The sequence below is a fragment of the Podarcis bocagei genome, assembly GCF_964188305.1.
Source record: "Podarcis bocagei genome assembly, chromosome: 9".
NCBI lineage: Eukaryota > Metazoa > Chordata > Lepidosauria > Squamata > Lacertidae > Podarcis > Podarcis bocagei.
The window spans coordinates 79,867,021-79,879,765 of NC_138134.1; the positions used below are offsets into that span (position 1 = coordinate 79,867,021).

The 12,745-nt window shown below is 55.1% G+C and overlaps 2 protein-coding genes across 2 annotated transcripts in view; one reads left to right on the forward strand and one right to left on the reverse strand.

Moving 5' to 3' along the window:
* CYP26B1 (cytochrome P450 family 26 subfamily B member 1) overlaps positions 1-5,099 on the reverse strand; it is a 32,449-nt gene extending 27,350 nt beyond the window's left edge. The window contains exons 1-2 of the mRNA XM_081207145.1: positions 4,881-5,099; positions 92-316 (exon numbers count right to left, since the gene is read on the reverse strand). Of these exons, the coding sequence (XP_081063271.1) occupies positions 92-316; positions 4,881-5,084 (429 nt within the window). The 5' untranslated portion in view covers positions 5,085-5,099. The remainder of the gene's footprint in view (positions 1-91; positions 317-4,880) is intronic.
* Positions 5,100-5,224: 125 nt separating this feature from the next.
* LOC308594465 (uncharacterized protein) lies at positions 5,225-8,029 on the forward strand (the record flags this gene model as incomplete). Its single annotated transcript, XM_081207529.1, has 4 exons — positions 5,225-5,234; positions 5,788-6,614; positions 6,734-6,988; positions 7,563-8,029. The coding sequence occupies 3 exons, from the start codon at positions 5,225-5,227 to the stop codon at positions 6,914-6,916; spliced, it is 1,020 nt and encodes a 339-aa protein (XP_081063655.1). The 3' UTR covers positions 6,917-6,988; positions 7,563-8,029.
* Positions 8,030-12,745: the final 4,716 nt, after the last annotated feature.

Below are 12,745 nucleotides of genomic sequence, written 5' to 3' on the forward strand. Positions count from 1 at the left end.
GTTGTATGAACCTGGGTGATCCCTTCCAGCTCTTCAATCCCCTCTTGCATACACATTCTCCTTCAAGACAGGCTGCCGCCACCACTCTTACCTTCCTCTTGTGCCGGTGGATGTCCCCGATGGAGTTGGCGACAGTGTTGGGCCCCAGCAACATCCGCGTGCTGCGGGGCCACTCGGTGCTGACCAGGCTGTGCTCGCCCATCAGGATCTTGCGGACATTCTCGGCGCCCGTCACCCGGACCAGGGGGCGGCCCAGCAAGTGGGTCTTGAAGACGTTCCCATATTTCTCCCTCCGCGACGACTGGAAGTAAGAGCCCTGAAAGAGGCAACCGGGAAAACCCTCCTAAGTTGGGATAAACCCGCTTCCAGTTCTGAGGTCCCTCTCGACACCAGAGACATCCAATTTATCACCGCCATCCCCAGATATTTGGAAAGCACTCTGCCTCCCCTCTCATCTCAGCTCTGTGAGCACCCGGTGAGCCTGCCTAAGCCACAGCACCCAGCCCAGACTCACAATATCTGGGATTATAAAGCATCCTTGAACATATGCAGAACACCTTTTCTTTGTTGCATTACAACACAGAGAGAATTGGGGAGAGAGGCTCTGGTGCAGAGTGTGGCTTTTTGACTGGCTCAAATCATGTCCTTGCCTTCCTTTAGGAGTTTAAGCATGGGGTGGGGGCATTCAACTCAGGCTACCCTCCTTCAACAACCTTGCATGAGTGGGTCCATAATTTCAAGGAGCATTTATGTGCAGGGTATAATCATATTTGGGGAGAGGCTCTTCCGTTCACAAAGGTCAATACCCCAGCCTTCTTCCTGAGCAGGGGCTAAGAAGCAGGAATATAAGAATATTATATCACTAAGAATTCTGGGCCGCCTTGTTTTCCTTTTCCCTCTGCAGCCCTTTTTTCTTTAGTGTCATGTCTTTTAAAATGGCTAAACTTTGGGGGAAAGGAAAAAGAAGCTGCCGTATACCTAGTCCATCTAGCGCGCTATTACCTACACTGACTGGCAACGGCTCTCTGGGATTTCAGACGAGGGTCTCTCTCTCTGCCCTTGTGCCTGGGGATGCTGAGGAGTGACCCTGAGCCTCACCTTAGTTGCACCTGCAAAGTCACCTGGATCTGCTATGTTTGCATCTCTACCCCACACCAGTGGGTGGGGGTGGAGGGTCTTTTAAAAGCTGTCTGGCAATGTAAATGCTAAGGGTTGACATTAGAGGGGAACAGAGAATGTGAGGCTGTGAACAGGAATCCTCCATTCACAGATTCCCAAACCGGAACATTTCTAAATGAATGACAGGTGGAGCGTTGGAAATATTATCACTGGACGATGCTTGGGAAATGGGGGTGAACGGTGGCCCTGGTCTAGGGAAGAAAGTGCGAACTGCAGCCCTGCTGAAATGTATCCTGCAGGGCCCAGATTGCAGAGCAGGCGAGAGGGGCAGGGGTTGGGTCCACAACCCCGGGTGAGGCTCCCCTCCTCCCCTGTAGCTCGGTGAACTTGGGCAGAGGAGATCCAAGTTCAGCCCTTCCTCAGCTCACCTGCCCTCTTCCTTGGTCAAGCCCACAAACATCTTCTAGATCCAGAGCTCCTGCAGATGGAAGCCTGAGCAGATGGCTTCAGGAAGTAAGCCAAGTTACGTGTCGCAAATGAACACGTACACCCCTTCCAAAGATGTAGGGGCACCAGAAGATGGGGAGGGAGGATACTGCAACATTGTCTCTCATCTACCAGTTCTCTAGAAGCATAGGGTGGTAGAGTTGGAAGGGACCCCTGGGGTCATCCAGTCCAACCCCCGGGCAATGCAGGGATCTCACATCCAATACAGGTGGCCACCCAACCTCTGCTTGAAAGTCTGCAAGGAAGGAGAGTCGTCGGATTCTCCTTTCTTGTAACTTGAGCATGAGGAAAGCCCACAGGGACAGGGCAGCCCTGAGCCCACCAAGGGCTGCAACTGACAGACCACCATTCCTCATCCATTCTATGAGCACAAGGCTGTCTCAACATTATCTGGATGGTTGTGAGGAACACAACTGATGCAACGGCTTGATAATTAGCGCTAATGAGCTGTGTTTAATTCCGGGGCTCTCGCCTGACCGGGAAGACCTGTCCCAACCAAAGCTATGAGGGGTGGTCATTGCAATTGCTCGCGGGCTCTCTGCACATGCTCAGGTGTACATTCTGACCTCGTAAGCCCTGAAAAGAAGACTTGGGGTTCACCATGAACCTCGACAAAGGCCCTTCAATCACGAGGCAGTTACATGTGAGGTGAAGTGCATCCAGTGGACCTTCCCAGCACCCTTAGCAAACTAGAGTTCCCAGGATTCTTTGGGAGGAATCATGTGCCTCAAGCGTGCAGTGGAGGTGATTTTATGTGGGTCAGATGCAAGGTGCAGATCTCACACACAGCTTGGGAGGGTTCTCGCTGTTGTGGCTACTCCAGAGTCTGGCTAATGGCCGGTGGAAACCGGGGATCCTGCCCTCTCCTTTGCCTTGCCCTCTTAGGGTTGGAAGGGGAAGGATCCAGCGCATGGGAGTTTTGGCTCCCCAAAATATTGGTGGGTTCCTTTCATTCAGGCAGCTGGTGGAATGAACGCACAGAGCGCGTCTGAGCTGACTTAATTCCCCCAGCTTTTACGCACACCCCTATCCCAAATTAACAAGGATAAGAGAGCCGGCTCCCCCCACTCCACAACCGCCCCTCTCCCCTTTGCTTCCAGCCCCATAAAGCTTCTTCAGTCATGTGCGTTTTTCGGGGCGGGGGTGGGGTGTGGACCGACTGCCTTAACGCACTGCAATTATCCTTGACTAAGTCGTTGGACAGAGTTTGGGGCTTTTAATAACTTTCCCACATGCCGGTCCGGTCCTTAGCAGGGGAGGGGGCGTGACAGCAAGGAAAGGCGACCTGAGCACCCCTCCCCTGCCTTCTCCCCACCCCTCACACATCCTACACACACCTCTGCTACCTCCCCCACCTCCAATACCAGCATCAGGTTTTTTAGGGGGTTTACGTGCCCTATAAAATTTCGGAGAAACTGTGGAAAGGCATATGCCCCTTTAAATCCAGCTCTGCGCTCTCCCCCGAGCCGCTGCAGGGTCTCTAAGCGAAGAGGGTGGCGGAGCCTTTGGGGGGCAGGTGGGGGGGCGGCGGAGGGGGGGCGCCCGTGTGTGCGTGTGTGTTTTTAAACAAAAGCACAGTTGTGAAGTTCAGATGTTCAGGTGACCCTGTTTCTTGATCTGCGTAAATATAATTAAAGTACTTTTTGTGGCATTAATAAAGGGTTATTTGTACAACATTTCCATCACTGTACAAAGGCCGCCTTTATGTGGCGAGAGTTTTCGAGCCGGAGTCCAATTTATACAAAATTTTTTGTATTTTTAGCCCTGGACTCTGTTTGGATGGAGCCTTGTGGAAAAGGGAGAACCCTTTCTCGGTCCCCCTGTAAAAATCTGATAAATTTCTTTTAAAAATAAAGCCCTATTGAGTGAGGGCAGTTAACCCTTGCGCTGCTGGCAGGGAGCTCCCCTCTCTACCCCCTCCATCCACGGAGGTCTCTCGTGCTAAGTCTGCGATGCTGTTACTTCTGAGTTTAGAGACGAGGACCCAGAATAGGGTTTTCCTCCAGCTGGCGGAAGGAGGACCCATCGCGGCGGGAGGTGTTCCAGAGCTGCACCCTCCGCGGGAAAAGGCAACCTGCTCTCCCCCTCCCCCCCCCTCCAGCAAGACATGAGCCATGGGCCATGTCGCAGCATCTCTGAACAGAGATACTTTCCTAAGGGGCTGCGGTGGGGGAGCTGCCCCTCCCCAGAGTTTAAGGGTTCTAGAACGGGTAATAAAGTTTGTGCATTTCGGAGAGGTGCGAGACAAGGAACTGACGGGTGTCCTATTGAAAGGGGAGGGGGTTGTCATTTGCTGGGTCTGCCTTCTCTCTCTGCTCCCCACCTTGCATCTCCCTCTCGGTTTAACTCGGGAATGTCCACGCGCGCGCACACCCACCCCAGTGACCGCGTTCCTCGAGAGGTTGTTCAGCATTTAAGAAGGTTAATCCCGGGTTAATCTGCCGATTATCTCGACCCGGGGGCTTCCCCGCTGCTTTGCTCAGCGACTCTCGAGATCACCCGGGCGGCTCTCGGGATTCCAGGCAGAGGGAGCTGCCGGAGTCCGAGCGAGGCGCCGCGGCTGACAGCGCCACCAGCCCGCCCCCTCCCTGCGGTCCTCCCCGGAGCCGGTCCTTACCTGGCGGCTCGAGGGGGTCCCCAGACAGACCCCGCGCCTTAAAGGGGCAATGCAGCCCGCCACGCCGGCGCCTGCCTTCGGACCTGAGCGGGGCTTCCTACACTCGTTGGGCTGGGGGGGGGGGAGAAGTTTTTGAAGAGAGCCCTCCTGGAAACGGGGAGGAGACCGAAGCGAGCCCAGCGCCCCGGCACCACGCTCGGCTGGAGGGAGGTCGCCAGTTCCAGCCCCGGCTGCGAGGGAGGGCGCCTGACCGTTAAGCGGATCCGGCCCCTTCCGAGGCTGCAGAACCACGCGGCGCGGCTGGAAGGGGCTGGGGGTGGGGAGACCATTCGCTTTGCAAACCCCTCAAGGATTGGCTGGGACCCGGGGAAGCTCGCCTGTCGCGCGCAGGACTTGCTCTCGAGGAAAGGGGCCAGAGATCGCGCGCGCGGGATTTGCACGTCGCAAGCAGCAACTGTGCAAGCCACACGTTTTGTACGACGGCGGGGAGCCTCCAGCAGCCACACGGTGCGTCCTAGCTGCCCAGGACCCCCGGAGCTGGCCGGCCGGGACGCCCTGCGGAACGGTGCTAGGAGGCCTCCGGCGAGCGTGGCTGCGTCTGCGCCGCTCTCCCGCCCCCCGACGCCGGCGGGCTTACCTGCAGGAGCCAGTGGAAGGTCTCTCCGACGAGCGGGAAGCCCATGCAGCCCTTGGGGATGGGCAGCTTGCAGCTCTTGTCGCGCGTGGCGGCCCAGCGGAGCTGCCACAGCTGCTGCGAGACGGCCAGGAGGAGCGTGACCGAGACGAGGCAGGCGACGACGGTGGCCAGCGCCGAGAGCAGGTCGAAGCCCTGGAAAAGCATCTTGCCCGGTGGCGCTGCTTCCTCTGAGGAGAGTGTGGGGGGCGGCCCCCGGGAGGTAGCCGCCGAGCCGCGCACCGGGCCGGCGGGGGAAGGAGAGGGAGAGAGAGAGAGAGTCGTCGGAGCGGCGCGCCGGGGAACGAATGCGCCCCGGCTCTGGGCAATTTGTGGCTTTTAGAGAGATTGGGGAGGGGAGGGAGGGGAGGGAGAGATATAAAAGCAGCTCCTCCCCACTTATAAAAGAATGCGAAAAAGGGGGGGAGTATCAAAGGCGAGGAGAGGGCAAAAAGAACCTCAAAGAAACTCCGGTCCCCAAAAGCGACTCTTCCCAATTCTCCTGCTGCTGCTGCTGCTGCAAACTCTGGCGGGCTTGCGCCAAAAAAACTTCACAGAAACTCTCAAATAACGAGGAAAGGGGTTTCTGTTTGTTTTGCACCAAAAAACGGGGAGGGGGGAATATAAATAACGACTGCAGGGTGGTTGTTGTTTGTTGTTTGTTTGTTTGTTTGACTCAAACGGGGGTGGAGAGGAGAAGCGGAGCAGCAGGAGGAAGAGGAGGGCGGGGAAAAAACCGGCCCGGAGGAACTGAGCGAAAGGCAGACGCGTCTCCAAAGCCCAAGCGAAGGCGCAGCGAGCTCTCCGGAGCAGGACGGCTGTGTTGCGCCCGGCGGCGGCTGGCTGCGGGTGTCGCTCCGTCCAACTTGAGCGGCTCTCTTGAGCGCCTCTGCCGGGGGCCGGGCTGGGCTAGGCTGGGCCGGGCTCGGGGGGAGGAGGAGGAGAACGGGCGGACGGGGGGAGGGCAACGGCGTCGGCGCTGCTGCTGCTGCTGCTGCCACTTTCCAGCACTGCGCCTCGGCCGGGAGGAGGAGCCGCTTCGCGCCGCGCCAGTTTGCGGGGAACAGCCCCGGCGGGTGTTTATATAGAGGCGGCGCGGGCCGGTACTCTGCCGGCGGGCGGGGGGGAGCCCCTCCTCCCTCCCCTTCGAGGCGGGGGCGACTGCGACGACGGGAGGGGGGGCAGGAGGCCGGGCGCTGGAGCGTGCCAGCTCTGGCCGCGGGCCCGCCGGGAGAGACGCGCCGAAGAGCCTTGCTGGACGCCCTCCGCCGCCAGCCGTCGGCGCTCCGTCCCTGCGGAGAGAAGAGCACACCGAGAGTCCGTCAGCCACGGAGTGGGGCCGTCCCTTGGCCAGAAGACGGCGACGGAGCACATGGACCCCCCAACCTGCCGCCCATCCCGTCTGCTGCTGCTGCTGCCGTCGAGAGAGGAGAGCCGGCCAGCTCTCGAGGGGAGACCGGAGCGTCCCTGGCGGAACCACCAACGGACCACCGAGGGTGCGCCGGGTGGCCCCCATCCCTTGAGTGGCGGAGGGGAAGGAAACGGTCTCTAGCGAAGCGCCGCCGACAGAAGGCGAAGGAAGAGGAATCGCTTCTCTCAGGGCCACCGCCGGCCACAGGAGCTCCCTCCAGTCGCTGCTACATTTCGACCCTGTCGCCCAGAAGCCAAAAGGACGCCCCAAAATTCCATCACGGAAGGGTCCGTACCCTCCACCGCTTCTGCTTTTATTTTCTGGGGTGCGGGGGAGAGGAAAGAGGGCAGTGGCGCGCGATCGCGGAGAGGCATTCACCCCTTAACAGTTCTTTGCTTCAACGCAGGTCTCTATTTCAGGAGATACGGGGGAAACCGACCATCCTCTCCCGCATCTCATGGGAAGATCTCCTGCGCAAGCCCTGTTGCAAGGGGCAGGAGGGAGAGGGAGAAGAGGCATTGCAGGCACCTCCGGTTCATTGCAAGAGGGGGTTGTTTCTTGGAGGGGTGCCTTGTGCAGGAGAAACTAACGCGCTTTGCAAAAACGCCTGACTCTGGGCACTTTCTGGATCCGCCTGGCTGGGAAGCACCTGGGAAGCCAGGTAAGGCTGCCTTCAGGGGTAAGGAACACAGGTAGGACACGAGTCTTTCCAGCGTGAGCGGAGGGTGGGGGTGGGCAGCGCTGTGCAGCAACCTGGTGGAACCTTAGAAAGTGGCACATTTTTGTGGCATAAGCTTTGGTGGAGCCCTTTCCACCCCCTTAGATTCATGGTTATACAGCAGAACAATTGGCGGTACCATTGCAGTACAATCGGCTTAATTCTATAACATTAGGTAGTGTCGTGTAATAGATGGACCAACTGTTTTACAGAACCAACTTTTAAAACAAACAAACAAAGGAACACACCTTAAATGCACCTGAAACATGTTTGTTTTAATCTAAGTCTGCTGGTTCAGCAGCTCCCTCACTTAGGTAGCCAGCTGGAGAGGCGGGATCCGGACTGCGTGTTAGAGTCACCCAGATTTAGATCCTAAGCCCACAATCAGGGGTTTCTTGGGTGCTTTTTATGGAGGAGGGGGGCTGTCAACTTTTTATTGCATTTCACAATAACGTTTTCTTTTTGCTGTTCTTTTAATATTACGTTTTCTGGCGCACTGTGCCATCTTTGCTTTTAGGCACCCAGGAAATAAATCACCAAACATGATGATTGCCCCCACAAATCTGAACCTTGAATGCACAGCTGTGAGAGGCTCACTGGAGACCCTCCCCCCATGGGGATTTGGCACCTGGCAGAGAGGAGTGAGGTGCCCCTAAAGTGCCTGAATCAACAAAGGTCTTCAGACGGGGTCCCATGTCCACACTGATCACGGAGGGACAACGATAGCCAGGGATGGCTTGTACGAGTGAAAGCCCCTTCGAGAAACGGAACTGCCCTGCTACAAACGCCCCTTGCATTTCAGCAGAGACAACCCACGCTGGCAAGATCCACGCTGGTGGATCTTGAGCAAAAGTCATGGAAAGGGACTCTGCAGCATCGCGACAGAGATGGAATTCTGGAGAGATAGTCAATGCACAAACAGAGTGGTCTACAGATTGGTGTGTCCCCCCCCTTTAACCCCTAAATACATCTCAGGGGTCCAGCTCCCTGGGAAAAGGTCCTTTCTTGGGGGGTTTGTTCAGGCACATCATGCTTAGCCCACCAGAATGCCACTCCCAAGAACGCTGGTCTCTGTTTTTCCCTAGCAGCCAGAAGGAATAGCACAAGTCAGGGCAGGTAACAGAGGCTGGCCCATCGTGCTGTTGAGGCAGCTGCCTCTGTTTCCTAGATGCCAGCCGTTTGCCAGTTCCAGGGCCAACATTGCTCATTTACTTGCTGCGGTTGTATCCCTCCATGGAGCTCAAGGTGGCATTGGTGGTTCTCCCTCCCCTCATTTAATCCCCACAGCAACAGCAACCCTGCAACGTATGTTAGGCTGAGAGGCAGTGACTACCCCCTCCCAGGTTACACCCAGTGAGCTTCATGGAGGATTTGAACCCTGGTCTCTCCCAGGTCCTGGTCCGACACTCTAACCACTGCACCACACTGCCTAGCTTGAAGCTGCACACAGGGCCTGGGTGCAAACATAAAACAATCCATACTGATTTGGTTTTGCTTTTTGGCAGGGGCTTGCTGACCTTCTCCATCAGCAGGAATAAAGAATGGGGAGTGGGCAGAGCTGTGCCCAAGAGGCTCATGAGTCAAAAGAGCCTTTCCCTTTTGGGGTCTCCCCAGGGGGGCTTTTTCAGGAAGGCCCCACCTTTTGCTGTGGAGGGGTTTCAAAGGGGGAGTGGGTTTCAGTTGCCTTCCTTCTCTTGCTACTGTTGTGGACTTCAAGAAGATGCGTCTTCCGTGGCCCAGCCCAGTTGAGGTCTCCTGATGTTCTGATGGTCAGTTGTCCGTGTGGAGTCCACGGGCTCAGGATGAATTAAAAGCCCAAAGCAGAGGCTTTTCGGACACAGCCGAGGCTCACAAGAGAGACCTTTGCCGATGTGGCTTTGTGATGTAATGCTAGAAAGCACACAAGACCCCAGGCACAGAGACCCAGAGCCCTGGCCTGCCTCTCCCCTTCTGCCTTAACAGCCCCATCATAGCTCAAGAGAGGCTCAAAGGTGACCTCACAAAATCACAGAGCTGTCTTGTTCGAAGGGGAACCAGGGGTCATCTAGTCCAACCCCCTGCTATGCAGTGGATTGGCTCACTTGTAAACAGACTTGGATTTGTGGCAGAAGCATCATGTACACAGTTTAAAACAAATGCAGCCAGTGCATTACCAACACAAACACTTGCAATCTGAAAGCAAGGTAGAAATCTCCTCTCTCCTGACATCAGAGACACAGCACTGCAGTCTTGTGTGTTTAACACCAACCAATCGGGTGGTCGGTGAGGCCAACTCTGCATTTTCTCTAGCGCCCCCACCCTCTCGAGAAGAGAGCCAATTGGTCAGGCAGCGTCTGTGGCCCTCTGTGGGTGGCGCCCAAATCCACCTCCAGCAATCTCAAGCCCAAAACAGGTTTGCCTGTGCATTTCCCAAGGCAGCAGTGGATCTTGCCCACTGCCCATGAGCAGATTTCCATAGCAGGTTCAGGTTCTCAGCTGGGGAGAGGAAGAGCCATGGATACGGGTGTGAAAGGAGACCCAGGAAGCCACGGTTCATGGGGGCTGATTTGGGATCACAGCAGTTTTGGAGATCTGCTTGACCACTGTGCCCCCAAGTGGGAGAGTGACTAAAGAGCCTGAGACTGGGTTGGGGGGGGTGATCTTGCCCCACCCTGCTCCAAGCTGTTTTGCTTTCCCTTAAGTTTTGGGGCTCAGTCACAGGAAAGTCAAGAAAGAGTTTCACACACAAGATGCCAAAGAACTGTAGCCCCCAAGCACAACAGTGGTGGGAAGTCTCCTTGGCCGTCTCCCATGGATGCTTTAGCTGAGATTCCTGCATTGCAGGGGGTTGGACTGGATGACCCTGAGAGGCCCCTACCAACTCTGTGATTCCTGCACAAACCCCACTGCAAAGAGTCCGAGCTGTGAAATCGGCAAACTTCTGCTTTTGAGCAACTCCCATTGATTTCAGCAGGGCCTGTGCAGGAAATCATGTCAATCCATGAGACTGGCGGGGTCATATGACTTTGCGGCCCCCACCCTGATCCTTCAGTCATCCTCACAGCCTTCTCAAAACAAAGGTAGCCTAAAAGGGTCGACTTGTATCCCCCAAATTCAACTGATGTCCCACAAAAGAGGAGATTGTTTTGTCTCGACAGCATTTCGCCCCCAGCCCCAAATCAGGGCTCTTCCGCAGCCTCCGGGGTCTGTGCAGGGCAGGTGGAAATGGCCCGGCCCCAATCCAGCCCCCAAGTCCAGCTGCTTTGGCCCTTTGCGATTACAGATCTCCCAGTCCACTCTTTGCCCTGTAACCCCACCTGGTGGACAATCCGGGCTGCGCAACGTTTTGTTATATGCTCTTCCCTAGAATGTTGTTTTGTTTGTTTCATATTAAAAATGCCGCGTTTGCTTTCTTTAAAAAATTATTATTACGATTATTACTCTACTGATCCAATCAATATCAGTCATCTGCCTACATTCCAGACTCTGGAATCAACAAGAAGGATTTTTACATCTTTGGTTTTTGTGCAAATGCACCTTCTATTTTTGCTGATGGCCACAGGTGGGGGTCTTCCTTGCTGCTCCCCTCATCCCAGTTAACTGTGGCCCTGAGACTGGCTGCAACTGCCACTCAGTGTGTCTGAGGCTGCCAGCCCCCCCTTTTTTTGGCAAAGGGTCTTAAATCTGCAGGTGAACCTGGAGAAGGAGGGGGAAGGAACATTCGTTTTGCAAAACAACTCCTTGGGATCTCATTGGCCAGTTTGGCTCCTCTTTGGGGAAAAATCAGTGAAACAGTTATGGCGCTTGGGAAATAAGAACCTAAGGACAGCCTGCAGGATGAGGCCAGTCTACTCCAGTATCCTCTTCTCACTGTGCAAACCAGATGCCTGTGAGATCCAAGCACCAGAACCTGGTGGTTCCTGTGGTTTCCACTAACTGGGATTCAGAAACATTCTGGCTTCCAAATGTGGAGACATAGCAGAGCCGTCTGGCTAGGATCCACCGACAGCCCTCTCCTCCTCCATGAATTTGCCCGGCCCTCTTTTAAATCTGTCCTGCCAAAGGGAGTTCCATAGCTTAACACTCTGCGTTGTGTGAATAAAAACTGACCTGTCCTGAACCCACACGATTCCAGAAAGCAAAGAAGCCCAAGGGCTTTTGTCATTCTAGTCTCTGACACCACTAAGATAATGTTTTGTTTGTTGTCTGCAAATTGACATTGGGGAGGTGGAGAGAGAGAGAGAGTTACCTTGATGACTGCATCCGGCTGTTCACAGCCCAGTCATTGGGCAAGTCTCTGCATTTGAACCCAGCCAGGCTGATGCCAAGGTGAGGTCACAGCCTTCGTGAACTTGGGACCCTGTGAACTTTGGGTCACCAGAGATTTTCACCAGAGCTTCCTTCTCTCCGGCGCCTCGGCTCATTTCCGAAGCTGAGCGATGCATCACTAGTTCATTGAGTCCTGCCCTGCCCTGGGTTCTCTAGTGTGTACATAAGACTGCATGGCGCTTAATCTCACTCTCCCGACAACACCCAACTGGCCTGCCTACAATCTGCCCTTCTTGACATGGCTTTCATCCAACCACCTCTTCTCAGTAAGTCGTCTGGCCTTTGGGGAGAGCAGTGGCAGAGCATTAAATCCCAATGGGAAGGCGTCCTTCACGACCCCCACCAAAGCCATGTCCCTTCCAAGAAGTATTTTCCAGGCCATGCTGATACTACAGCTGCAATGCCAAGCCCCCCTGTACCAGGCCCATGCAGGGACGCAGGTGGCGCTGTGAGTTAAACCACAGAGCCTAGGACTTGCCGATCAGAAGGTCAGCGGTTCGAATCCCCGCAATGATGGGGTGAGCTCCCGTTGCTCGGTCCCTGCTCCTGCCAACCTAGCAGTTCGAAAGCACGTCAAAGTGCAAGTAGATAAATAGGTACCACTCTAGCGGGAAGGTAAACCGTGGACCTGGGAGAAGGGGATTTTGGTTTCCCAAATGTGGAGGGCGAATTGAAGGCACAGGGCAAAGTTGATAAAAAAGGCTAATGGGAAAAGGAGGAGGGCAAGTTCAAGGCAGCTCTGAAAAAGATGGGGGAAGGCAGCTGCAGGGGCTGGACTGGATAACCCACTGGGGTCACTTCCAACTCTGCAATCATATGATTCTAAGAGGTTCCAGCGACTGGCCTCACAGCAGCCAAGAGAGGCTATATTTCTTAATACAGGGGGAGAATGGCTCGGAAATACGGAGAGTTCAACTCTATCATCATCATCATCATCAGTCTAAAGTCCAAGGGCAGGTTAAGGTAAAAAGGTAAAGGACCCCTGGATGGTTAAGTCCAGTCGAAGGCGACTATGGGGTGCAGCACTCATCTCGCTCTATAGGCCAAGGGAGCCGGTGTTTGTCCGCAGACAGTTTTCCAGGTCATGTGGCCAGCAGGACTAAACCACTTCTGCCACAACAGAACACTGTGGCGGAAACCAGAGCACACGGAAACACCGTTTACCTTCCCGCCACAGCCATACCTATTTATCTAATTGCACTGGTGTGCTTTCGAACTGCTAAGTTGGGAGGAACTGAGACAGAGCAATAGGAGCTCACCCCGTCGCGGGGATTTGAACCGCCGACCTTCCAATCAGCAAGCCCAACAGTTTAAAGCAGCTTTCAATCACAAAAAACACAATGCCAATCTAAAGCTAATCTAAATGTTAGCATTGTTAATACACTGTTATTG